The following is a 27,586-nucleotide window of genomic DNA, read 5'->3' as shown; positions in this document are numbered from 1 at the left end:
CATAATTGATATCACCCAATGAACCATGACTACATGTAGACCTGTGGGAAATCACCAAGCATTATGTACAAGAATCTCCAGACTTAACTGAAGAAGACAGACTCAATGAAAAAAAATCAAGACAAGGTATAAGAAAAAAGATTCAGTGGATGAGCAAGAACCAATAATATAATTTCAAAAAGAACCGAAGAAATTAATGGTTTAGAAAAATCAGCTTTCTCATTTGTTTTCCTACTACAATCAAGCAAAGATGAAAAAAACCTATCAACCCTTGCCATTTATTCCACTATCATTTTACTGGTGCTTCTACATGTACATGTAGCACTGCTTTTGATAGACAAAAGTTCAAAATGGATCAACTTACATGTAACTCCCATATATTAATCAAATTATTGAATCAATTACAAATATTAGAATAAAAAAATACACATAAATAAACAATTGAAATCATGAATAAATTTAAATAATGAATAGATAAATAAATAAAAATCACCCTCATTATTGACTTACCTCTTAGCTGTTCCCTGATCAATGTGCCTTCCTTGCTTGGCTGGACTCTCACCATTAACAATTGGTTCTATTTGACCATTGGTCTCAAGACCAGGACCAGTTCTTTCATTTGGAGCAAGACCTAATAAAGACCGTACTCTATTTGATCTGATATCAAGGATTGTATCTGTGTAGCCAATTTCTTGCAAATATCTGGGGAAAGTATAAAAAATATGTAGCAAGCAATGTAAGAATGGTTATGATAACTTACTATTAAATGTCATACCCCTCGCGATCTACAGTGTAGACCTTTTAGGAAAACCAAAATTTGTTTTCCTGATCTTATAGAAAATGAATTCAAATAACCTCAGCAAACTTAATATAGGGAGGTTGAAGTATAAACATTGAAATGTATGTACATGTTAGCATGTATAGCTTTTATCAACAACTTAACCAATTAACTCGGAAAAAAATATCACACAGAGTAGTGCATATACATGATTTTATATCAATAAGCACAATACCTGAGAGCTAAACATATTTTTTCACAGTACACTTAATACCACCTTCTACATTTGGTTTATGAATGGTTTAGGTTTCATTTCATATCTTCTCTTCATATGAATCTGTGCAATTTTACAAGATCATCCAAGTTTTTTACAAGAAACATTTCAGGAGTCTTTTGTTAAATGACATTGACCCTTAAACTTCTTTTTTGTGTGTGTGTATGAATGTTGGCATCAAATCAGTTCAATTCAGCTGAGTAATCGTTTCCACAAATTTCATTCCAGATCACTAAGAATGAGAGCAATTTTATAGTACGTAGTCATGATTAATCTACATGTATAAGAACTGCATGTGTATGTACAAATTGTGCATAAAAAACATGAAAATACAAGAAAAACAGACACTGTGATTAAATCTTTGCTGAGTTTTCTGAGCTCATTTGAATATGGTATCAAAGGCATTATGAGCACGAGGATTTAAAATGCAAATGTACAATTAACAACTTTAACATCTACATAAAGGTTGTTTCAGTTTTTAAAACAGATGGGCCATTAATCAATTGACCACAATGCATTGTACATGTATATGATACATACACATGTTTACCATCAGTGGATAACCATGTATGATGAAGTAGACCTTCATCTACAATGTACATGTACATGTGTACATATTTATGAACATCCATATTGATCTACATGTACAGCAGGAATCAACAACCTAATTTCATCATCTCATTTCAGTCATACTCATAATATATTTGCAATGAACCATGTACATGTATGATCTGGATTCTGAAATCAGTTATATACTAATAAATCTATCAGTAGGTAATTAGCAATGCACTCTAACAATCTGAAGCATATTATTAGCGCTCATGTGTGCAATGCCCATCCAACAGAGCTACTGCATGCTGTGAAATTGTCAGCTCTGACATCTAATGTCTAGTCTTAAAAAAACAGACTTTTGGTATTTTTGTGTTATAGTGCATACGTATTGAAATGTGTTATGCACGTAATGTAATATTTCTTGGGTTTTTTTTCCATTAATTCAAACAGTTCTTTTCTGTTTGATACCAATAAAATTCGTCAAGAAAAGGTGCAGAACTTTTGTCATGCATGCCTTCACATACGGTATAGAGTTTGATAAAGATTTCCCCAGATGATTACCTTATATTCAGTTCAGTTCATTTCATTCAATGCTGATAATCAGATTAATGTATACATCTAGGTCATATACATGAAAAAAATTACAAATAAAAGTGTAGTTTCAATAATGCCCCTAATATTAAAGGGATACTCCACGCTGAAAATAATATGATTTGAATAGAGAAAAATCAGACAATCATAATACTGAAAATTTGATAAAAATCAGACAAAGAATAACAAAGTTATGGCATTTTAAAGATTTGCATTATTCTGGTGAAACAGTTCTTGGCATATCTTCATGAATATTCAATGAGCAAACTGATGTCATATCCCCATTTGTTCTTTTGTATTTTAATTTTATTATAAGAAATCAGGTTTATTCAAATTTTTTCCTCAAAAAAAAAAAAAGAATTGGATTGACAACGGACAGTGCATTAGATATTCATTGCTGAAAATTTATTTCATTATCAGAGACATAGATGTACCATTCACACATATACAATAACATTATTATGATTTCATGTGATAACATGAGAAAAAGGAAAGTGGGGATGTGACATCATCAGCCCACCTAATGAATATTCATGACGACAACGTCAACAAGCATATAAATCTTTTCACAACATATTGCTCAACTTTAAAATTAACTTCACTATTTGTTATCAGATTTTGATGAAAGCAAAGGAAATCTCCTCTGCTTGGAGACCAATGTGAAAGCAGAGAATATGATATACCTTGACTAGAGAGGGAAAATGGGTTGAACTTGATTGACCCTATCAACCAAATGTTTATTAAAAGAGGGCACCCCCCCCCCCCCCCCTATACAGACACAATACTAGCCCAAAACCCTGTAGGCCTATAGGCTAATAAATTGCAATCAGTAAAGTTTAAGTCAATGACAAACCAAATGTCAGAGAACTCACCAACTAACACAAAAAAAATCATTATGAGAAAGGCCTCATGTTTCATCAAGCTTCAACAGAGAATGCATGGTACTGTTGATTATTAAATGTAACTTCCTTGTTCCTTACAACATGGGTATCATTTCATAATGGTGTCTGATTTCTAAGACTAAGGAGCTGGTGGAATCTGACCCAGCCAAGACAGTCTTTGGTTGAGGAGAGTTGGAGTCAGCTGTGTTCTTCATGACATCACCTCAGTAGGATGCACTAGGCCCATCTCTATCCACCAGTTTTCAAATACAGCTATTTCTGACCTAGCACAATCTTTAATAAGATTAATTGTAATCAAGACATACATGTAATTATCAAGATGAGAATCTTGAGTTGATTAACGATTTTCTAATTCTTTTTTATACAAAATAATTATCTCTACATGTATTTCACAAGTAAAGACAGTCATACACATGTAGGGATAATTCATTAATTTAATGGTACTATACAATTACTAGATAGATAAAGCAAAGGAGCCAAAAGTGTACACACCTGAACTCTGTAGACCAATGTCATATTCCATACCCCCCCCCCCCCCCATCAAGGCTGATGGAGATGGGGTTTCTAGAATCTTGCTAATTTGAGCTGATAAAGAACCACCTCCAGTGTGAGGGGGGCTCGGGTCTATGACAGTAATATGAACATCTTCCTTGATATCAGGTTGTTCAGATAAACCTCCTCTATTCAATTTGCATCTTACACAGGCACTACATGTACAAAGACATCCTACAAGTAGAAGCCACATGCACATGGTCGCATGTCATAAGGTGGTCCAATTTCGCTAACAGGGTAAAAATGGCCAAAAAAGTTATTTTTTATACAGCGCGTCCCCCAAAAAATGTCCCTGTGACTTAGGACTGAATTAATTCTAAAACATGAAATGAACTGTCAAATATTGTTTTTGCCCTTCTGAACATGCTCAAGGTTGTGATTTGATGAGCCTGGTTAGATCATGGAGATTTCCCTGGTCAGGTCAGGGAATTCCTTGGTAAGAATGGTCAAAGGGGGTTGATATGCTAGAAAGTGCAGAACACACAGTAGTGCTGCATGCATGCAAACTTGGAATGGGCTGAAAAGCACCACTGTTACATAATACACTGTGTATTCAGAACCACTGAAGCGAGACCAATGAAATTTTTATAGACGCTAGAACATGAGATGAGCTTCCTACATGTAGTTCCATACATTTCATTGAGAATAATATTTATTTTCTGAAAAAAATTTAGCCGCATGTAAGAGGGACATTTTTGGGGGGACGCGCTGTACGTTGTAGGTATTACCATTTTCAGAGATTCCAACCGTTATGGAATATTAATCAGATATAAGAAATTACAATGTGAATAATCAAACGGCCGAACCAAATGTTTTCTTACGAGACAAAACATGCTACATGTTTACAAAAGTTTTTCACTCATTTTTTTGTCATTCAAGCGGGAAGTAACACTGAATTTACATTACAACACATCTCATTAATATTCCATAAGGGTTGGCAACTCTGCATTCTTCAAATAATGAAGGAGGATTTCAATTTCACAATTTTTTCAAAAAAATTACTGTCATCTTTTAATACATACCTGGCAAATTCACAACCCCATGGATAGAAAAAAAATGGGCAATGATAGAAGACTTTAAGATACGGTACTATAAATGAAGTTTGCATATTTTCAAGTTTGTCAAATTTGAATAAAACTTAGTTTTTCTTTGCATTTAAATTGACTAGTAATATGAGGCTGACAGTCAATATACATATTATGACATAATATACATGTTTAAGTTGTAATTTAAGTTTAATTAATTTATTATATAGTACATGCATGCCTATATCTTTTTTATGAATGAACATGTACATCAACTTAAAGAAGTGATGACAATAGTCTTTAAATAAATAATTTCAAAGTGAAATTACATGTAGACACAATCTATATTGAAATTAAAATAAATACAAAAAATGTCGTTGAATGTATACATGTATATTGGCCAACATTTTCCTACTTAATCGAGTATATCAATTAGGCAGATCATGGATAATTTAACTGTATAGGGACTTTAAAATAATTCCAAAAGTTTGTTTTTGGCCACAATTGAACTTTATTTTATTTAAGTAGTGACATTTAAACTAAAAAAATATTTTAAATGAACAAAAATCATGAAATAAGCATCACGTTTGAACATATCATCATTCACTGCATCCGCCACCCCTATAACTTCAAACTAATGTGATGTAGTTTTTGTTGCTGATATTGTATTGATCTATAAATTTATAGTAATATATTTAGCCTACATGTACATGTATAGTTCAAGCTTTGAAATGGGACCTTACACAACAAATTTTGCTATGGGGCTGTGATGTACATGTAGCTACAATTTATCCACAGCACTGTGTGAAAATTTGTTCATCCGCCACCCTTTTTGCATACCGAACTTATGAAATGCGACCACATGTAGTTTTTATAAACATCAACTGAAAACATATCGATTCAATACTTCAGGCATACATGTACATGTATTCAAATCAAGTTGTTCTGTTATCATATTACAATAAATTTGAAAAATATTCTGTATCATTATGGCATTCACTCTTTTAATTAATTAATACATTATCAAAGTCATAGAATGAACACTCATTAAAAATGGATTGGCCTAACAAAAAAAAATCAGCTTAGAATTATTTGTAAGGTAATGTACAAGAAAGTAATAAAATTACATAAAGAAAGGGGAAAGGAGTGTTCATGCATGTAGATACATACATGTACATGTAGGCTATTTCAATTCTCGCTACCCCAAATAGTGATTTCGCCGAGATCCGGCAAAATCCCTGTATCGCGCATTGCATTATGGGATAGCTTTTCGGTATTACAACTTCCTGTTCGGAAGTCCAATGCACTGTTTTGCCATTCAGATCAACAGAGCCGTCATGCACAACAACACAACGTCGCTTGCGCTCGGAAAGTTTGTGATCACAACACTCTCTTTCACGATACAGTTTAACAGCCTTTTCTGCTAAAGTCACTAATTCTGCCCGACGCTTTCCATTGCACGGTATTCCTCTGTCAGTTAAGATTTTTTTAAGTTCCGAAACTGATTTTTTATCCATTTTGTGGTCGACGAAAAATTGAACGGAATGAATGCTGTAGTGTATATATTTATCGTCTAGTCGAATACGATCGTGATGTCAGGCCGGTCGCTAAATGCAAAATTTTAAGATATTAATTTTTTGTTTAATTTTTTTATAACCAAATAAAAACATGAATAAAGATTATTTTCACGTGAAATATATATTTTTTTTTTATTTATAATTCAAATGGAATAAAAACTGACCAAATTAAATAAAAAGTATTATAATCTGTACATATTACGCTGATTGGCATCGATTTCAGCGATGTGGAAAACTCAGTATCGCGAATCTCTCGCGAGCATGACTCTGAACCGGAAGTGGTGATGACGACCCGACGGAGTGAAAATTATCTCGTCTCGCGCATTATGAGATTTTTGTTCCTATTTGGGGTAGCGAGAATTTAAAAAAGTCTATATCTTCAGTCCAGTGCATTACATGTACATTGTACATCAGTAGGGCTCTGATTGCAAAGAAAGCTAATGATTCAATAAAGAAAAGAAACTCATACATACAGTACATATTATATTACACATGTGTATTCAACATAACGTGTCTGGAACTCATTGCCTCATTCATGTACATGGAAATCTTATTGGTTCCCCATGAGTGAGTTTTGAAACAATGCCCAGGAACAAATACATGTAGTACTTTTCAGCATATTTTGCACCAGTTTTGCTCTAATAAACATCACCATGAATCCGTGATTGAAATGTGCATGTACAGTATGAATACTGAATAGTCATTTTTATTTCAGCTGACAATGCAGAAATGTCAGCAATATTTAAGGCCTCTACATGAAAAGAATGTTAATACTTTTACAAAGCTATAAAAAGTCTACACTACATGTACATGTACACCGAGGGATGTATTAAAGATGCACATGTACTTATTTTTTAATTTTCTTCTCTGACTAATCTTGAAACCTTTACATGTACATAAACTTATTAATCAAAATATAAATCCATTCTTTTCCTGCAGTAAACACAATGTTCAATTGTTCATGCAAAATTTGGTTCAGTCTTGATATCTAGGGTATATGGTCAGAGTGAGAATTGTAGTAGAGTTTTTGGTTCAGAATAATGTAAAGATAAGGATTATGGTTTACAAGTAGTTTTAGAGGTTAGGTTTCATATTTGGATTTTAAAAATAACATGCAGATTTTCAATAGGAGTACTGGTAATTGTCTCAGGAGCAAATACATGTATCATGGAACCGCTTTTCCAATACTCTGTACTGTACACACAGCTACAAAATTACATAAGTTCTTGTAATACGATGGAAATAAGAAGGAAACTTTCAAAGTGATTGAGAAATGTTGATTTTATAAAGTGTACATACAAAAAGTTTTTTCAAAATCTAAGATTATAATTCCATTTTTTTACATTTCTTGTATTTGTAAGCACTTTGGGCTTAATGAAAAAAGCGTGATTTGTGTACAGGATGTGTGTGGATTTTGGTCATACATTGTATTTTGAATATTACATGTAGGGTATCTGAAAATCAGTGGACCTAATATTCTTCCTAAATAACACAAGAATTTGAAAATTCAAAGTGATTATTTTCACCTTTCTTTAATACATCAACAAGGAATGTAATAAATTCATACAATGTCAATGAAAAGACAATGATTTTCTTTGTTCAATCTGATGCTGCACATGAGTTTAGAAAGAGGGCATGGATATAAATGCTGTTCCTCTTGGCTCACTTCATCAATAAATGTTGTAATTCAGATATTTCTTTATTAAAAGTGTATAAAGTCCAGATACATGTACATTATATATACTTATTTTTAACCTTTCCTTTAACATTCCCCCTTCACCATCTGGAAAGAAACCCCAGGAATACTAAGCCTAAAAGAAGAAGAATCCCTATCGCTGTTCCTCAATCAAACCAAACAGAGAAAAAGAGGCACATACATAATCTATATTGCGAATGTCAATATGAATCAAAGGCCTAGTAGTATACACGAAGATGATCCCAAACAACCTACATGTACAGTACAAAATGTGCTTTATTAACATACAGGTTTGTACAAATTGTATCAGGGCTGATTCATCAATATCCATTACCCATGAAGGTAATTTTCAAGTATGTGACCCCAAAACGCTTCATTGAGATAAATTATTCAGCTTCCACTCACAAACAGTCAACACTCAACGGTGTTGTCCATGCTGTATAAATGTACTGTACATGTAGCCTCCGAGAGTCAAGAGTAAAAAAAATATTACGCATTCCCATCATTTCAAGTTGGATTTTAGGCATTCTCTCTTCACAATAACAAGTCAAGCCTACTGATCCTCAAAAGGACTTCTTTGTAATGATGTACATGTATTTTATCAGGTTGATAGTTGATACTCATTTTTCATTATTTTCTCTCTGTTTTCAAGTGTTTGCTCATCCAGTACACTTCTGTCTTTTCTACTTCAATAGTCCATGCTACAAGTACAGCTAACTGCTTTCATAACAGATTTAAAGTAGACTCCTGAAATTTGCCAGATAAAGATGCATACTGTACAAATGCACGCTGTATATTTCCACAAGCAAAATTCAAAAGATAGCCTACATGTACATGTACATTACATGTATTCTATGAAAATCCAAATTACAATTCACGCAAGTTCGCTAACAATGCTCATGTTAAAATCTCTTAAATGAATGATCTAGATGCAACATGTATGTAGCCTGCTTTGAGTTTGATGCACACGTGCATGCATGTAAATGTACGTATAGATGATGAAGATGTGTTTATTGCCTGAGTCAACAACTGTGTCAACAGAGATTCTACATAGTTCACTGTGGAGTCTCTTTTATACTCTCTTGTCTTGACAAGTGACAAGGCTCCCATTAAATACTACTGATACTGACATTACATGCACTACATGTTCAGTACATGTACGTTGTAAAGGTATAAAGTACAAGTACAAATTCCTGATATTCAATAGCAAGTCTGCCATCAGTAGGCCTACGGCAGACTCAAAGGCTGCGTTTATCTTTAAACTAGGTGGTTTCAGACCGCCTCGAAGTTCGTCAGTTCCAGGTATTCTCTGATCGGGAAATTTACCCCGATCAGAAAATACCAGGTATTTTGGTAATGTGAAAGCAAACTACGCGCAATATCCCTGAAAGAAAATACCCGCTAAATAGTAGGTACTTGGCGAAATTACGAGAACTTTCGCGGGGATTTTTCCAAGGTCGTGGGTATTTTGGCAATCTGAAAGCAAACTACGGGAACTTGTATCCAATCGATCACCGCGATAAGTGAATTTCCGGTTCATAGCCCGCACTGTTCGATATGCATGGATATGCGAGGCTAGCTGATGCGAGGCCTACCAGCAAGCCAGCGCCAGGGCATATGCAGCGATAAACATACGTACACTTTTCATGCGACGTGACCCGGGGTTCGACTTTGACTAGGCGGTTGATTCTTCTTCTTAAAAAAATAGTTTTACGAATTAAGGGTGACATTTACCGGTATTCTACATTTTCATACCAGATGACATCGCACTGGAGTGAGGAGGCCACCAAGGCCTTAATTTCAATGTGGAGAGAAATCTAGTGCAATTGCAGATGATCAAGGAAACAAATGATTTGCGCGTACGATTGAGTATAGTTAATAAGTGCTAGAGCTACTCCGGCCGCAGGCAGATTTTCCGCCCCGGCCCGGGCCGTCCCGATCCCCCGCGCTTCTTCGTCTGCTACCAGACAGTACTGCGCATGCTCATAACTTCTAGAAATTTCCCCAAAGAGTGTGTTTCGGGGCGGTCTGAATGCGACATAATTATCTGGTATTTTTGAGCATGTAAATGTTCTCGTAATTTAACGGGGATTCTTGTGATCGAGGCGGTTTGAAACCAACTATTGTGACTTGTAATACTGTCCTGACAATTGATAGGGTAAACATCATGCACATGTATGATGTACTGATGGGTATCGGAGGATTAACTTAATTTGCAGAAACTGTCAACTAATAAGTGTCAACAAAGTTGTGCTGCTTGTACATGAAAGTGGTGCATTAATATTATAAAAAAAAAATCTACATGTATTTTGTGATCCCATACATGTATGTCTTCAGTCAAGTTCCTTGAACTCTTTCAAACAGACATGTACATTGAAGGCCTAAGTACTACATTTATTGTTGTACCGTAGTATTACAATATTACAGGATTATCAGGATACAATATCATTCAGAATTTATAAACATACTACATGTACATGTAGGCTTACATGTAATACTAGTACACTGAACTACCTGTACATTGACCCGCATTACAGTGGACTGAAATATACTTGTGCCATATTCTGTCGTATGTATATGGTAATATAGGCCTACATGTATAATATACATGCACACTTGCATTTGAGCTGTGTCATGATGAAGAAACGCTATGGTGGTATCAAATCATTCACTGTGTACGTGAAAACGCATTGACACTGATTGTTCTTAATTAACATTATGAAGCTTAACTGGATAAATGGTGATAACAAATGCTACTGTACGTATATGCATTCCCATTATACATGTAGATGAAAAAAAAATATTTGCAAAGGTATACTGTGCACAGTACAGTACAGTATGTACAGTCTATCAATGTGCCCATGATAGTGATAGTGCATGAATTTTTTTACACATCAAACATATTCACATATTTCGGTGTTTTTAAAAATCTTTAAGCCATGACAGCATAACACATAAATTTCTGATCCTTGTGTACAATTCATTAACTAAAGGGCCCAATAAGAATCAATTCAAGGTTTGCATACATACGGCAGTAATAGAGAGTTTAACGACAGGAAACGATTCACATTCCATTGCACAAAAGTAATGCTAGGAAATAACAAAATATATTGACTTTGCATTCTTCTTGGTCTTTGTACTTGAAGTCACCAGCAAACTCTTTTTATATATTTTTGAAATACAATTAACAAATTTTGAGATTAAAAACAATTCTAAATCCTTATGATATTGGTTCAAGCAAAATATTGCATCGATTTCCTTAACCTGTAAATCTCTACAACACACAAAAGTACAGACACAATTATAATAGGCTAGTATGACAAACTTTAGAATGTCAGTTGTGGTGTGTTGGGGGGGGGGGATTTTGACAACTTCAGTTTATTTGACTACATTTTACTCATATTCACCATTCAATTCAATTGTAAATGATTGCAAATAAATATTTCTAACCATCAACAGTAATCCATGATATTTCTCACTGACAATATTTTATTTCTTCCAGATACTTCAGAAGGAAAATGCCTGTCATGTTCCTCAGAAGTACCTGTGGTCACATTAATATTTAAATTTTGACATTCAAATGTTTACAAAGTATACGAACACTGCCAAGTATCACAAAGGAAAGCAATCATATCAATTATAATTTTCTGTACATAAATTTGCAAAACAAATCTACTGTACGTTTCATTGCATTTTGTATGTTAAACGGCTCAGGACTTTTACATGTACTGTACTAGTACTACTGTAGTACAGTATATAAAATATTATTTTGACTGCATGAATTTATAACCAAATAATAAAGGAATGAATACTCACTGCCTGAGAAGCTGCCGACTTTGTCTAAAATTGATTGAATTTGGTGATAGTGCCGATTCTTCCTGGCCACCTTCCTCTGAAAAAAAGAGAAAATTTAACAGTTGACTTTTACAATTTAATATAGTCAGGTATGAGCATTATTGATCTTTACCCATCATGTAATCCTGTAGTCAGTGGAGTGTCCTAAATTTAGCAAGTTTTCTTTAAATCTAATGCACTTGTACATCCAAAAATATTAAGGTAACTGTAGAACTGTACTAATTACTAATACTATAGATATTGCTGCATTGTCAATGAATATGCCCCCATTAAAGAGGGAAAAACACCTCCATATCAGCTCTAGGCTAGCCTTTATTCAAGCAAGGAGGAAAAGTGATAGCTGCTTGATTCAAGTTATGAAAGGTTTGTAGTAAACGTATAGGGCTTGTAGACGCAGATTTTGCCTAGTTCCATTATATTGCATTTTTCCACTCAAATTCCCCAGAAAACATTTTCTCTCCTTTCAAGCATTTGAACTCTAAGTCAGTAGTTCCAACTTTCATCTGTACTGTTTTATATTAGACTTTACATTTTGATATTTTAGGGCAAGTCTACTTTTCTATAGGGCACATTTCTATATTGCAGCAAAAATATAAAGGGTACAAAAATACTGAGTGACATGAGAGGGGCACTGGGGCCAAACAACAGGGCATCTACATGTACATGTACATGTACATGTAAGGCCATGGCCTTGGTGGCTTAGGAATAATTCAAGCCCTGAAAATATATATTTGTATCAATTTTATTTAAATTATTTAAATATAAACAGAACCAGAACCCCAAATATCTGCAAACTTCCTCAACCTAACTGAAATACCAAATTTACAAAATTATAAGATATGTTACATGCACATCCATTTTATAGCCATCGATACAAACAAGGCAAGATACTATGTTTAAATCCATTTCAATTACAAACAAGTAGAACACCTCTGGCAGCCTCACCTGCATTATGCGATTTGATATAGTAGCAGTGCTGACTTTCAAAAAAGCTATACATTGTAATTATTCACAAAAGAAAACACCAATATTATAATAAAATGTTATGTCCATTGACCCAAAATGACATTTGACCATGACCATGTGACCTAAGACGTGTGCAAAACAATCATTCATACTTGATTACTTATGTCTATGTTTCATGAGCTACATGTAGATCCATAAACTTTAAAGTTATTATGCCAATTCAACAAATACTCCCAACATGGCCAGAGGTCATTGACCTTAAATGACCTTTGATCTTGGTCATGTGATCTGAAACTTGCACATGATATTCACGGATACATGGTTGCTCTTATTATGTCCTAGTTTCATGACCTAGATTCATAAACTTTTAAAGTTATGATGACAATTCCACAAATACCCCCAAATTGGCCAGTTCATTGACCCTAATTGACCTTTGACCTCGGTCATGTGTCCTGAAACTCCAGCAAGATCTTTGTTGATACACCATTACCCTTGTGTCCAAGTTTCATGAACTAGATCCTCATACTTTCAAAGTAATAACATTTCAAAAACTTAACCTTGGTTAAGATTTCGATATTGATTCCCCCAACATGGTCCAAGTTCATTGACCCTAAGTGACCTTTGTCATGTGACCTGAAACTCATGCAGGATGTTCAGTAATACTTGATTACCCCTATGTCCAAGTTTCATGAACTAGGTCCATATACTTTTTAAGACTTATGATGACATTTCAATATCTTAACCTTGGTTAAGATTTCATTGTTGATAATGCCGCCGCCGTTGGAAAAGCAGCGCCTATAGTCTCGCTCTGCTACATGTGAAGGCGAGACAAAAACAAATCTCACTAGTGATCTGTGCAATAATTTTTTTTCTCCCTTCCAATATCATGAGTTTTATCAAAAATAGGAATGTCAAATAAGCATAAAATCACAATTTTGGGGGCATGCTGATGTTTTGCTCATTTTCACAATTAACATGTATTACGCCAAGCTTGTGCATCCCATCCTCTAGACCCGTCTGGTTCCACATTATTTTCTTTTTAACCTTATTGAATATTTTATACTTTAATTCATATTTTTGTGTAAATTGAATTGATAAACCGTCTTTAAAATACTTGACTACTCCTATATTTGCTAGTTTTTCTACTTTACATGTTTTATTTTTTGTAATGCTGTTGTTGTACTGGTATGTATACATATTCACTGTATTTGTTTTTGTTAACAAAAATGTAGGTGGACCTGGCCTTTAAAGGAGAATGAAACACTTGAAACCAGCTGAATCCATATCAAAGAGAAAAATCAAAGAAACATATTGTTGAAAGTTTGAGGAAGATTGAATGAATAATAAGAAAGTTATGAGAATTTGAATATTGAGATCACTAGTGCCATGTAGATCCTCCCATCGGCAATGCGACCAAGATCTGTGATATCACACACGTACAACTCCCTCATTACTTGAGTACTTATTTCACTTATATTCTCACTTTTATAGAGTCTATCACAAGGTGAGGTGTTCTCTTTATGAGAGGACAAGTACAGAGGTTTCACAACATTATATCATTGATGAATCATTTGTCATATGATTAGAATGAGCAAAAAGAGATGTTTTGGGGTATATTTTCAGTGTCCAAATGGGAGAGTTGTACGTGTGTGACATCACAGATCTTGGTCGCATTGCCAATGGGAGGATCTCCATAGCATTAGTGATCTCGACATTCAAATGCTCACAACTCTTTTATTGCTAGTCCTATTTTACTCAAACTTTTGTTCATCTTATTCTTTGATTTTTCTGCTTTCACAAAAGCTAACTTGCTCCAAGAGTTTCATTCTCCTTTAATAACTCATTTACGAGGTAATAAATCACATTCCAATAAAACTGAAACTTGTTTTCCTATCAGACTATCAGAAGCAATTTGAAAACCTAATACCACAGATTAACCTATTACAATCTTTTTATAAAATGTCATTTTTACTTCCTTCCCATTGAATACATACATTTACATTGTTGTATTTTTTACATTAAATTTACACTTCACAAAGATATCATTTTCATGTAATTTATTCTTGATGAATTCCCTACATCATGTATAGGCTACATACATGTACAGAATCTATAATTAATATCCAGCAAAGCAAATACACTACACGTATGTCACTAACAGCACTATTAAACTCACATCACATTGCATTCCTGGATCCTCCCAAGATACCATATTTACAGCACTTGGTGCTAAAAAGTTAGTGAACCCCACCAGAAAATGAACATATTTCAAATGTTCTTAAATTTTTTAGATACATTTATCTAATTCAAGGTCAGGTGATAAAATATTACACTCAATAAAGTTTGTTTCTCTGGGCTCACCAAACAATGTAGTGTTGTGGTCTCCATTCAACACTCAGCATGAAGAAGTGCATTAATCTGGTGGGGTTCACTAACTTTTAGCACTTTTAGGGTGCGTTTATCCGCCACTTTTTTACCCTAGAATCATGATTTGAATCATGATTCAAATCATTATTCTGCAGAATCACGATTGCGTTTAGTCGAAATTGAATATAATCATGATTAGAATCACAAACATGAAACACGAAAAAAGGGGCGTTTGGAAAGACGTTTCTGCAGAATCACGTACGAAAATGTTCGAATAAACGATATCGTGATTACAATCATGATTATATGACCTCACTGTTGTGTCGTGCTACTTTCGGTTTGACTCTTGCCAAGCTCAAGGCGCTCTATATGCTCATTGAATTCATTTCTTGTCATGTTCAAGTTCTGTGTTGGTCATCGCATCGTCCACTACCTTTCATTTTTTGGTCATGTCTTCAACTTCAAGTTCTAGTAAATGAATTAACTGGACAGACAATGATCTCAGTTGTTGTTGAGTATACAGTATCAATATCAAATTGGATCTACGCTGAAATTCACTTCCGAACACCATTTTGGATAAACTAACAAGATGAATAGAAGCATATGGACCCTTTATGATAGAAGTAAACAAAATGAGGTATAGACTGAATTCTGATGGAAGCAAAAGAATTTTCGAGAGCCGAAACACGTGCGAAAAACTTCCTCTGTTAAACTGCGCACTAGTGATGCGCACTGGATTGGCCCGAATCTGAGGAGAAACAGCATTGAAATGAAGGTCGTCTAAACGCTGATTCTGTGATATTGTGATTCATGTTTGTGTTTTGAATCATGATTCAAATCATGATTCAAATCATGATTCTGGCTTGAGGTCGCATAAACGCAGCCTTAGAATGATGAATCAATTCTTCTCTACTCTTCACAGCATTAATATCACAATGTGAATAAATCAAATGTCTACACTATGTTTTAAAGCATTCATTGTTTTTGAAGACTATAAAATAACATTTTATCATTAAACCAAATTTACAATTTCATTTCCACTTGTTTTATTAAAGGGTAATAGGTTTATCAACATTCACTTTATGCATGTGGGCCTAAGGCAGGAGAGTTCTTAGTTATAGTTCCCCTTATTGGAACACATAGATTATTTTGAAGGGGGGTGAAGGTGTTTCCTCACAAGAAAATATAGAAATTAAGTACATGCACTATTAACAAGACCTGTCCAAATATTGAGCATGTTACATGTCTACATGCAACAGTCTATGCCTTGCCACAATTCTATATCAATGCATGTAAATCCATCATACAAAATACAAAATACATGTGTACAGTATGTAACAAAGCTGTATGATCCATTCCATGAACAAGTAGCATGGGTTGTTGTTTTCAAGGAGGGGGAGCAGAAAGCTTTTACAGTTGTTTCATCTTCCCCTTTTCTAATATTTTAACATGTGTTAAACAATAAAAAGAAATCATGTGCATATTACTTTGGGTAGTATTTCCAAGAATTTATTGGTACATGTATGTAATTCCTATACATGTTACAGTTTAGTGCTTAGGTGTAATATCTGCTGGTGAATAACAGTACATGTATATGCAGAGCTGCCAACCTTCGAAAGTAAAAAAGAGTAATCCAGAAGCTAAAAAATCCTAATTTTGAGATAGAAAGAGTAATTTCATACACGCTTTCATAAATTTCTTTGAGATAAAAAAGGTCACTTCATACATGCTGCACAGTATTATAAATTTCTTTGAAGTGGTATAGATCTAGATCAGATGCACAATGGGGCTTATTTGCAAATTCATATAAATATAGAAATGGCACACAAAGGGATGTAAATGAACAGATACTTGTACTTAATTTAAAAAGAAGTTTTTATTTAAGGACTACCATGTAGATCTAAAGGCAGGACCAAGGGCCAGGCCTGGGTGTGGTCCTGTGGGCTTCGATAGACATTAAAAAAAACAAGGTACATGTATTCTCATCATTTCTCACCTCAAAATAGTTTATTAGTTCTTCAACATCACTGACATTAATCATATGGATTCGTGCAAGTATTTTCCATGTGCAATGCACGTAATCTACATTATTAACATTCGCCGCTTTCCGGCTACGGCCGAGGCAATCCTTGCATGCATAGCAATGTAAACAAAGCGACACAATGGTGCATCCAATGGCAGTATTTGCAGCCCTTCGCCACGGCGCAATGTGTTATCTGTGTATTAAAACTTTGTACATACATGTAGCTATTGGCGCTGAAAGCAAAATAACAAACATGAAAAGCGTACTGGCGTAATTTGATGTGAAAAACATAATAATTAGGCTTTTTCCTTAATGGTTGGCAGCTCTAGTACATGTACATTACATGTAATACTGGCTTTAACTAAAAATCAGCAAAATATTACATGGGAGCTCAGGGCAATTTTGCTCCCAAAACTTTCAAAAGAGCCCTGGAAACTCCCAATCTACTGAAATGTTAAAGTTTATTCAATGTTGCAGATTTACAATGTAGCCAGTAGGTTGTGAAAAGTAGCCCCTAAAAATTCAAAATCAATTTTTAGGGGCTACTTTTCACAACCTACTGGTGAAATGGTTACCAAATAAATACAGCAAGGTTCTTACCTCCATCAAATGTTGGGGCCTTTAATTCATCTTTATCTGAACCTGACTTTAATTTCTGGTACTTCATTCTGTTGCAAAGAAAAACGACAGAGCATTTCCTTTAATAATCAACTTTTTCTGGTTATAAAAACAAGAGGATACATGTATATATTGCTCACTTTTCATAAGATTTTCACACAATCCACAGACACAACCTATTTTCACAAAGGTGAAAGGTACAAATATATGAGGGGCCTGGTTTACGTAGGAACTCGGACTGTAAACATTCTGGAAATATAATGTAGATCTAGATAAAACAATTTTTTGATCATTTATTAAAAGCAGGCCATCATCGTAACATTGAACAAGAGCAAATTAAAAATATCAATGTTTCTAGGACATTCCCAATAAACAGCACACATTCCCCATAAACAGCACAATTTCTATAAAATTTGTAAATAACATGTATAGTTCATAAAAGTCATGTCAACATACAACTGAAAATAACAGAAAAGATGGAATTGTCACAACTGAATATTAAATATACAGGTGTAAACAAATTACAGATTTAAGAAACTCATATTAACTTTTAGTAAATCTAAGGATTATTCACTTTCAAAATTTATCAATTTCAAATTATCAAATAAAACTACATTAAACACAGGTTGTGTGAGAGATTGTCTCTAGAATAGGGATGACTGAGTGAAAACAAAAGTTGGGTCCAGACTCTCCACAGACTCCTTTTGGGGTATATAACCACTTCTCAATCATGAAATTAGATGAATATTTTAAGATACAATGTTTGTATCCTATCAGCTTTCTGAGATAACAATAATAATAATCTAAACACAAAGACAAATTAATGAAGGCCCTTTTAGAAACATCACCAAGAGATGCAGCTAAATTTGATACGATTTCACAATTACATTTTTTCACAAATAATCAAGAAAATGAAAGATGATACAGTGAAACAGTTGTTGCATGTACATGTACATGTATAATACTGTAAAACATCAGTATTAAAGATAATGTAATCCCAATGCAATTCACATTTATCTTTACCAACTCTGTCTCCACAGACTTTAAACTACATGTAATATGAGTGTACAGTCATTAGTACAAATTTATTATGCATCTTCAATACCATAAAGTACATGTATAAAAATAATGTACTCTTTATTAAACTATAAATCAAAATAATCACTCCAGAAATGTTAATCATCGAAACAAATTATCACTATAATACATACATGTATGTACAATCATACAATAATCAGTAAGTACCGAAAGAGTTTGATATTTACCTTTCTTGTTTTAATGCGAATTCAAGCATTTTTATCCTCCTTACTAGGTCATGTTTAAGATTTTCTTGTCCTTTTCTTTCTCCCTGTAGGAAAGCAATGCGAGCCTGTTCAGGAAAAAGAAAATAGCAGAGTTAATTCAGTTCTATTGCACTGCACACCCGATATGATCTATTTTTAATGGGGAATTTCACCTTGACAAAAAGTTTATTGTAAAAATAGCAGAAAAAAATAATTAAAAAATACTGCCGAAGGTTTGAGAAAAATCCATCTTAGAATCAAAAGTTTTTAGAATTTTAATGATTTGATAATGTGACGTCATATGTGAGCAGCATTCCTAGATGTACATAGCGAATGGTAAAAAATCAATTAAAAGTCATTTTTTTCAGAAGATTGTGAATGGTTTTTACTGCACCTTTTTTATATCAATAGACAAATCATTTCACACCCGATCATGAATAGAAAAAATAATAAGTCATCTGGAACCATTAAAAAAAAAAAATTATGGATTTGAATAACATAGGGGGCAGCTGCTCATTTATGACGTCACAAATCCAAAACTTAAAATTCGAATAACTTTCTTAATCTTCAACGGATTCTCCTCAAACCTTCCCCATATTTTTGTTTTCTCTTATTTTTACAAAAAACTTTTCTCAGGGTGAACTTCCCATTTAATCATGTAATTGCTTCAAGAGCACCTACATGTAACCCCTTTAGCTTATCAGAAGTTCCCAAATACACGTTGCAAGGATATGAAACAAATTTGAATAGGATGTACAAATGATTTTCATGACAGAGTGTAATCTTGATTCTCAAATCTAAAAAAAATGAAATATAAAAAAACAATATAGGCATACTATACATCGGGGGGGGGGGGGATTACATGGGGGCTCTGAAATGCACAAAATAGCCCTAGACACTCAAAAAGGAGCCTTGGGAAATCACAATTAATTGCAATGTTGAAGCTTATCCAATGTTGCAGATTTACATGCAGGCAGTATTGAAAACTTGAAAAATGAAAAGTAGCCCCCCAAATAATTTTCCCCTGATATACATGAAATATTACTTTTCCTGAATACTATAAAATCACCTATAGCTCAGCTGCTGACAGGATTCATATTAAATTTTGATGACAATGCACACATTAAACCAGGTAAAATCAAGTTTACAGAACTAGCATGGGGGTATTTAAAGGGGTCATTTTACAGTACGGTACTACAATCTGCAATGCATTGTTGGATATTCTTTCATAGAATTCCAAGGCAAAGTATCAATTGAACATTCATAATACACAAAGTATGAATTTCTTTTAATTCCATAAATAGAGATCATTTACATGTACTGTACAGTAATTATAATGACTATGATGATGATAATATTGATGAAGATAAAGTGAGGTTGATGATGGTGAAAAGGAAGGCAATGTACAATGATCATGACGAGGACTATGATTGATAATGATGATGATGATGATAATGATGATGAAAGTGTTGGAGGATGGTAGTGATAGTGGTGGTGGACATGCTGGTAATGATATTGACGATGATCAAAAGATCATTCATTACGAAGAACCTCCAATATTCATGTATTTTATACTGTACATGGACTAATTAAAAGGGTGCTCCAGGCTGAAAATATTTTAAACAAATAGAGTGAAATACACTCAGTAAAATGCTGATAATTTCTTCAAAATCTGATAGCAAATAGTGAAGTTATTAAATTTTAAAGTTTAGCAATTACATTGTGAAAACAGTACGGTAATACGCTTGTCCTCATGAACATTCATTAGGCGAGCTGATGTCACATCCCCACTTTCCTTCTTCTTATCTTATTACATGAAATCATAATTGTTTCATTTTTTCATATATGTATGAATGATATGTGTCTCCTTTATAATGAAATAAGTTGCAGCAATGAATATCCAATGCACTATTGCTGTCAATCCAATTGGTTAATTGTTGGAGGAAAAAATTTGAATAAACCTAATTTCTTACAATAACATACCAAAAAACAAGTGGGGGAAATGACATCATCAGTTTGATCATTGAACATTTATGAAGACATGCCTAGAACTGTTTCACCGGAATAATGCAATCTATAAAATGCCATAACTTTGTTATTCTCTGTCCAATTTTGATCAAATTTTCGGTGTTTTGATTGTCTGATTTTCTTTATTTGTTCAAATCAGATATTTTCAGCCTGGAGTATCCCTTTAATAATCAGTGCATGAAGCCTTTATACAAGAGACTGAAACTGATGATTGAATAGCCCTGGCTATAATTCTGTTATTTACAAATGTGGACAGTATTTTTTCAGATGCAGTTTTTAAGAATGTTTCAAACATGAAAATAACCATGAGTCACAAAACTCTGTCTTGTATGGTAAGAACATGCAATTGAAAAGGGCAATTGTATTTCTGTGGGATACATTGGAAAATTTACAAAATCAACAACCAGCTATCTTGATCCCAGGGGAGCATTTCATCAACATTTATGTCCGACATGTTGTCAGATCTGACATCTTTCCTTGATTTTGATTGGCTGATAAGCAATGTTACTATGGTAACTGTCGGATAAAATGGGACTTGTCGGATAAAACGTCTGACAAGTCCTTTCATGAAACGCTCCCCAGATCTATTTTTAATTTTGAGAAAACAAAGGCATTAAAATGTTCTTTTTCCTTATTATTTTTCAATTCACTTTAAGAGTTCGTTGCAAAGTACTAAGTTAATAAAATTACTTTCTAGCACATGAATTGGTCATATATTTTCTTATTTGGTTGAAATTTTGGAGTACCGTAAGTAACGGTGTATTAACCGCACCCGTGTATAAACCGCACCCCCAACTTTGGACTAAAAAAAAAAAAAAAAAAAAAACCTCACATTTTCATGCATGTTTGAGGTACGAAAAAACAAAAACTAAGTTAAAGTTTTCAAAGAATTCAAAGAGATTACCAGTATGCAGAAATCTGCTGTTCTTGATCAATTCATCTACAAATGTTAGCAAGAAAGAAAGGTCCCGCCAATATTGGCAATTTACACACTCACTCACCTCACAGTCACAGTGTACACACACACAGCACTGCCTTTCTTGTACATGTACATTTCAAACTTCGATACGGTACCACTACCAGTACATCTTATCAAATTGTGATGTGTCTTTCACATTTCTTGCATCAAAACCTCACAATCACTTTCAGAATTTGTCTAGCATTCGATGTCTTAGCATGAATTTTGGATACGGGATTACAGGAAGGTTCAAGAAACAAAGAAATTGGTATTTTTTCCAGTTGTTTGACGGCTTCGTGCCGTCTCTCTCGTGCGTGGTGCACGGTGTACATGGTATCTTATGAAAAGCAAACGGGAAAGAAAAAAATAAGCTGGCGCGAAACGGGACTTTGAGGGGTTAAATTAAATGAATAGCGCCAGCTTAAGTCGTACTAAAACCACAATACAACGCAAGCTAGCTCTTGGCTCTCGCTCAGCTGTGACAAATTATTACTGAGAATGCTTGGCGTCTCTTTGAACTTAGCCAGGGAACTTCACTGCTTTGAATCGAGAATAAAGTCGAAATTAGTGTCATGAAGGTGGGTGCATTTGTTACGACAGTATTTGATCATAAGATCGTAATAATCGCTACCCATTACCCGCGGCTCATACCCCTCTAAACGACATTGCACTGGGCGGCTACGCCCGGCCACTCGATGTGTTGTGAACTGGCAGACTTCTTACATGTTCGGGAGGGGTTACGCGGGCGGGCTCAGACCCGTCACCGTGTATAAACCGCACCCCCGACTTTTGCTTATATCCCGCCGAGAAAAAGGTGCGGTTAATACACCGTTACTTACGGTAACTTTAGAATCCAATGTCGTAATTGATTATGAGAACATGGATACTAACTAGTGTTAGAACGAGACATCATATATGCGATACCAAAATTTTCAATTTTCAATCTCAAAAATAAAATTGAAATTGAATGTAACTTATGAGGTGTGAACGCATCTGGTTATGCTCTTAGTCTTGCTTTGCACAATATTTAGAAAGCTGTCAAGCAAAATTGTATCTACTACTTGATATGGGAGTTAATTAATTCAGGTACTAATAATACAAGGCTGGTCAGTTAAAGCATGACAAAGGCCTCTCCTCGATCTTGTATTCTTTATTCAGTCAACAACTTTCACATTATCTCATTTTTATTTTTTGTCACTTTTAATTATCACAATTCCACTGATTCTTGAAACAATAGAAAAGGGAAGCAGTAGTTCCTTGTCCTTGACTTGACATCACTGATCCTGCTAGCTGCTGTTACTTAAAATTTAATTTCAAGAAAAAAAACAAAGTCAAGCTAGTAAAAAAAATGAATGTCGTTTGACAATGACATTGACAGTTGTTGTGGCTTGTGCTGATGAGTGATGTTGTGTCACAATTCGATTCCTGACCTGTTTTGATAATGAAACATCTGAAATAGAAATTTAAAAAAATAAAAAGAACGTCACTGACTAAATCTAAATCATTATCAAAATCATCAGAACAGTAACAAGTCAAGAATAAACAACAGAGTATTCATGGTATTCAATATAATCTAACGTTGATAATACACTAATTATTCACTCCGCTCAAGCCTCCAGCTCAGCGACGTGACTTTGCCTTGCGTGCATATGCATAAGGCATGCCATGGCCATGGGAATGCCCATACAGCCCGGCGGTCTATGACTATGGTTTGCGTGCGGGTGGGACAGCCTACCTGAAGTTCAGCTCGTTCCACTTCCCACTGAGCGCGTTCCATTTCGAAACGAGCCCATTCATGTTGTATAAAATGTAAAATTCCTGGTATTGTGTAGTTGGGTCTTGGATGATCATCTTGTTGTTTACCGCTGATGTTATTTACAGAAGAAGTTCCAGAATTCATCTGATTAACGTGGTTTTGCGACAGTCCCGATTCACTATCCATTCTGTATCCAGTATCCTATCTTACTACTACGTCGCCATTTTGTTGAGATGATTGGATGTCACGCTAGTCTTTTTCAAGATATACCAGTAATGGAGAAATAGTGATTGAGTGTCCCAAAGGCCCAAACTGTAATATAAAGAAGGCTTTAGTGGGTAAAAATGTTCAACCCGAAATCAGCTCTATCCATGAAATTAATATAAGTTATCCATTCACCATGCATGCATGGGGATGCATCTCCCCTTCGACCTCCTTCCCTCCGATCTCATCAATTGACGTCATACTCATACACTTGAACAGACTACTGGTAGACTTACTGTTAGACTTGTGGTCTCTGAAAATTGGGGGTGGGTGAGGGATATACTTGGAGAAAGATTTTTGTTTGTCTGCTGCACAGATAGGATAAGATTATGGTACATTCACTTGCACGTTTTTCGTACTCCGGGCTCTACCCAAGTTTCCGACTGGTAAAAAAAAAAAAAAAAAAAAAAAAAAAAAAAACCCGACCCTGAGTGTTACCACTGGCGACACCATGCAGGTGCATGCCCACTCCTTGCGTCCCGAATCTAATTTGGTCTCATCATGGACCTAGTAGTATGTCCATGGTCTCATCATACCTCGTTGGTTTTATGACATCATTTAGTATATTAAATCATAAATTGGGTACCTGGGTACTTTTTTGTAGTGAACCCTCCCCTCCCCTTTTTTCTATTCAAATTTACATCAACATCCCTTGTAAACAAAAAATCGTTCTCAGTGTCCTGCTTCGTTTTCCTCTACAGAATTCTGCTATTCTCATGCACTCATTTCTGAAAAAGCTTGGTGCATTACCATTTTATAAATCGATATATAGGCCTAATAGTGTCCATGTGTATCAATGCGATCTATGTAACACATCATCGTGGTCTTGACAAGACTTTATAAGTCTTTAAAAAAATCATCTCTTTGCTCAGTTAAGATCAACGTTAATTCACTATTATTATCATCAGAACATTTGAAGTAAAATTTGTGTGTCAAAGTTTCAATTTATTTTATGAAATCATTCCTCCGATTTAATCATCTCCAACATCACAATCATGGTCATCTTTATCTTCATTGCCTTCATCTTCACCAGTGTCACCATCATCCTCATTACTCAAATTATGAACCGATACTTTTTGGTTTTAAAAAATGTCCCCATTCTTCTTTATAAATTAATTTTCAAGCAATCTGCTGATGACAACTGTTCTACGGCAAATTGTAAATGTAATAATGATTTGGTTGTAGATATTTTTTGTTTGAAATAGTAGTATCAATTTTAGAATTCATGCCAAAAAAGCCACCACCATTGTGTTTGTTATGTTATGATAATAAATGCAGAAGGAAATAATGAAATGAAATCACATTATTTTCCTGCCAGTAACATTAGTAATACTTAAAGGTTAAAACTCATCTAAGGCCGAGCTGACGTGATTGCTTTGGAACCGAGTAGACAGGAAAATAATAATCAAATTCTGTGAAAACAGTTACTGGTGACAATGGTGCTTGTTGAGAACAAATCGACACCATCCTCCCCCAAGAAAGAAAATGAAGGGAAAAGAGAGGAGAAAAAAGAAGGGGAAACATAAGAAGAGGAAGACGACTGAATGACATAAATGAGGGGAAGACTTAGAAAATAATCAAAAAAAATATTTTATGTTACTATATAAAATTTTCGCTCGCGCTTCGCGCTCGCTTTGCCTTTTAGGTGAATTACATTATCTTGCTCAATATGGAGCTTCAAATATCAAATTTCGAAGTCAATATACAAAACATATTTCAGCTCGGAAATCGAACTTTCATTATTTTGTTTGATTTACAAATTGATTTTTAAAAAGTGCTCTGTAAAAATGTATGTTTTATGGTGGAATATTAAAATTTTCTGCTCGCGCTGCGCGCTCGCAAAATTTGATTTGTCAGGTATATTATTTTCCTGTATTCCATAAAGTTCTCAAAATATCCCTATTCAGATCAGATTGTCAAAGCATATCAGCTAGAGCTGCAAGCTCGCATTTTGATGAGTTGTGTATATCTCAATATTAATTCTCAAACAAACTACTTAAAATCCCCGTTTCATGAAAGTTCATCAAAAATTTCGGCTAGCGATTTGCGCTCGCATTGATTGTTGAAAAGATAAAACTCATGTATCTTATTCATAATTACAAAAGTGCTTAAAATGTCCAGTTTTCAGGCCGCTAAAATTTCGCGCTCTCATTAGGCTTATTAGAATAATGAATATTAATTTAATAATCAAGTTGTCCCTTTTTCATAATGGAATATCGACAAGTTTAATCTCGCGCTAGGAGGAGAAATAGGAAGATAGTCATCATTTATGATGACATAATGTCCTTATAGAATGTCCCGGCCCTATGTCAAAACTCAAAGTAATAATAATGAAACATATCAGCTCTTTTTTTAACTGTGATCCATATCCACCTCACAATTTTCCTACAAAGTATTTGAAATACAAAGCTTAAATCAACCCTTTTTCAGATCGGAATATCAAATATTTTAAGCCCGCACTTCGCGCTCGCTTTATTGATTTTCATGATAAAAAAGCTATTTAGAATACCCAAATTCTAGGTCGATATCAGATACGCAGCTTGTTCTCTATCTAAATCATTATCCAATTTCAGATCACAAACTATCAAAAATTTTCTGCTCGCGCTTTGCGCTCGCATTATTAATGTAAGAAGATTTCCAATTAGGCCTACTCATCCTTTCCATGATTTAAAAAACATGAATAGAGTGTCCTATATCTTTAGGTGTAAATCTCAAATTTGTCCGCTCGCGCTTCAAGCTCGCATCAATCGTTTAGTTATAGGCCTACACTTATCCTTTCACGATTAAAAAACGTGCTTAGAATTTCCATTCTTCAGGTAATAAGTCAACATTTTCAGTTCGTGCTTCGCTCTCGCATTATTTGATAGTTGAGATATGTAACGTCTTCATGGCTATCAAGCAGCCATTAACAAGCCATTAACAGATACTCTTTTGATCAGATTAAAACGTATATTAAAAATAAAAATAATTCTAGTCGCGATTTTTTTCCGCTCGCGCTTCGCGCTCGCATCTATTATTTAGTTATTATTTAATTACTTATCCTTTTCACGATTACCAAATGTGCTTAGAATTTCCATTATCAGGTAGAAATGTCAAAATTTTCAGCTCGCGCTTCGCGCTCGCATTATTTGATAGTTGAAATATGTAAGGTTATCATGGCTAACAAGCACTAGATCCTTTTTTGATCAGATCAAAACCTATATGAAAAAAATATTCTGATCGCGCTTCGCGCTCGCAGTAATTATTTAGTTTGATACACATCTCGTTTAACATCAGAAACATTGTCCAGAATGTTTAAATTTCAGGACAAAATACATAAAATAAAAAAGTTTGAATAAGGCTTATGAGATTAGTTTATATTTATGTTGATTTATAAGAATAAAGCATAGAAGTGACTATTAGGACTACCCCTTCATCAGGGGCGGATCCAGCCTTCGCCAATAGGGGGGGGGGGCGGAATTTGTTTTCAGCCACATTTTCCCCGATCGGCCGCTCGAAGTTAATTTTTGTTTGTTTCTTTG

General features: G+C 34.4%; 1 protein-coding gene across 2 annotated transcripts in view; it reads right to left on the bottom strand.

Annotated features, from left to right (window-relative positions):
• LOC129265440 (striatin-3-like) overlaps nucleotides 1–24,274 on the bottom strand; it is a 41,764-nt gene extending 17,490 nt beyond the window's left edge. Inside the window, exons 1-5 of one of the 2 annotated variants that reach the window (XM_064102115.1) lie at nucleotides 23,781–24,274; nucleotides 19,042–19,145; nucleotides 17,759–17,826; nucleotides 11,764–11,839; nucleotides 511–702 (exon numbers count right to left, since the gene is read on the bottom strand). In XM_064102115.1, the coding sequence (XP_063958185.1) occupies nucleotides 511–702; nucleotides 11,764–11,839; nucleotides 17,759–17,826; nucleotides 19,042–19,145; nucleotides 23,781–23,987 (647 nt within the window). In that variant the 5' untranslated portion in view covers nucleotides 23,988–24,274. The remainder of the gene's footprint in view (nucleotides 1–510; nucleotides 703–11,763; nucleotides 11,840–17,758; nucleotides 17,827–19,041; nucleotides 19,146–23,780) is intronic. The other variant, XM_064102116.1, reaches the window with a different exon arrangement.
• Nucleotides 24,275–27,586: the final 3,312 nt, after the last annotated feature.

This window comes from Lytechinus pictus, chromosome 7 (assembly GCF_037042905.1).
Source record: "Lytechinus pictus isolate F3 Inbred chromosome 7, Lp3.0, whole genome shotgun sequence".
Classification (NCBI taxonomy): domain Eukaryota; kingdom Metazoa; phylum Echinodermata; class Echinoidea; order Temnopleuroida; family Toxopneustidae; genus Lytechinus; species Lytechinus pictus.
This window is presented reverse-complemented; position numbering and strand designations above follow the sequence as displayed.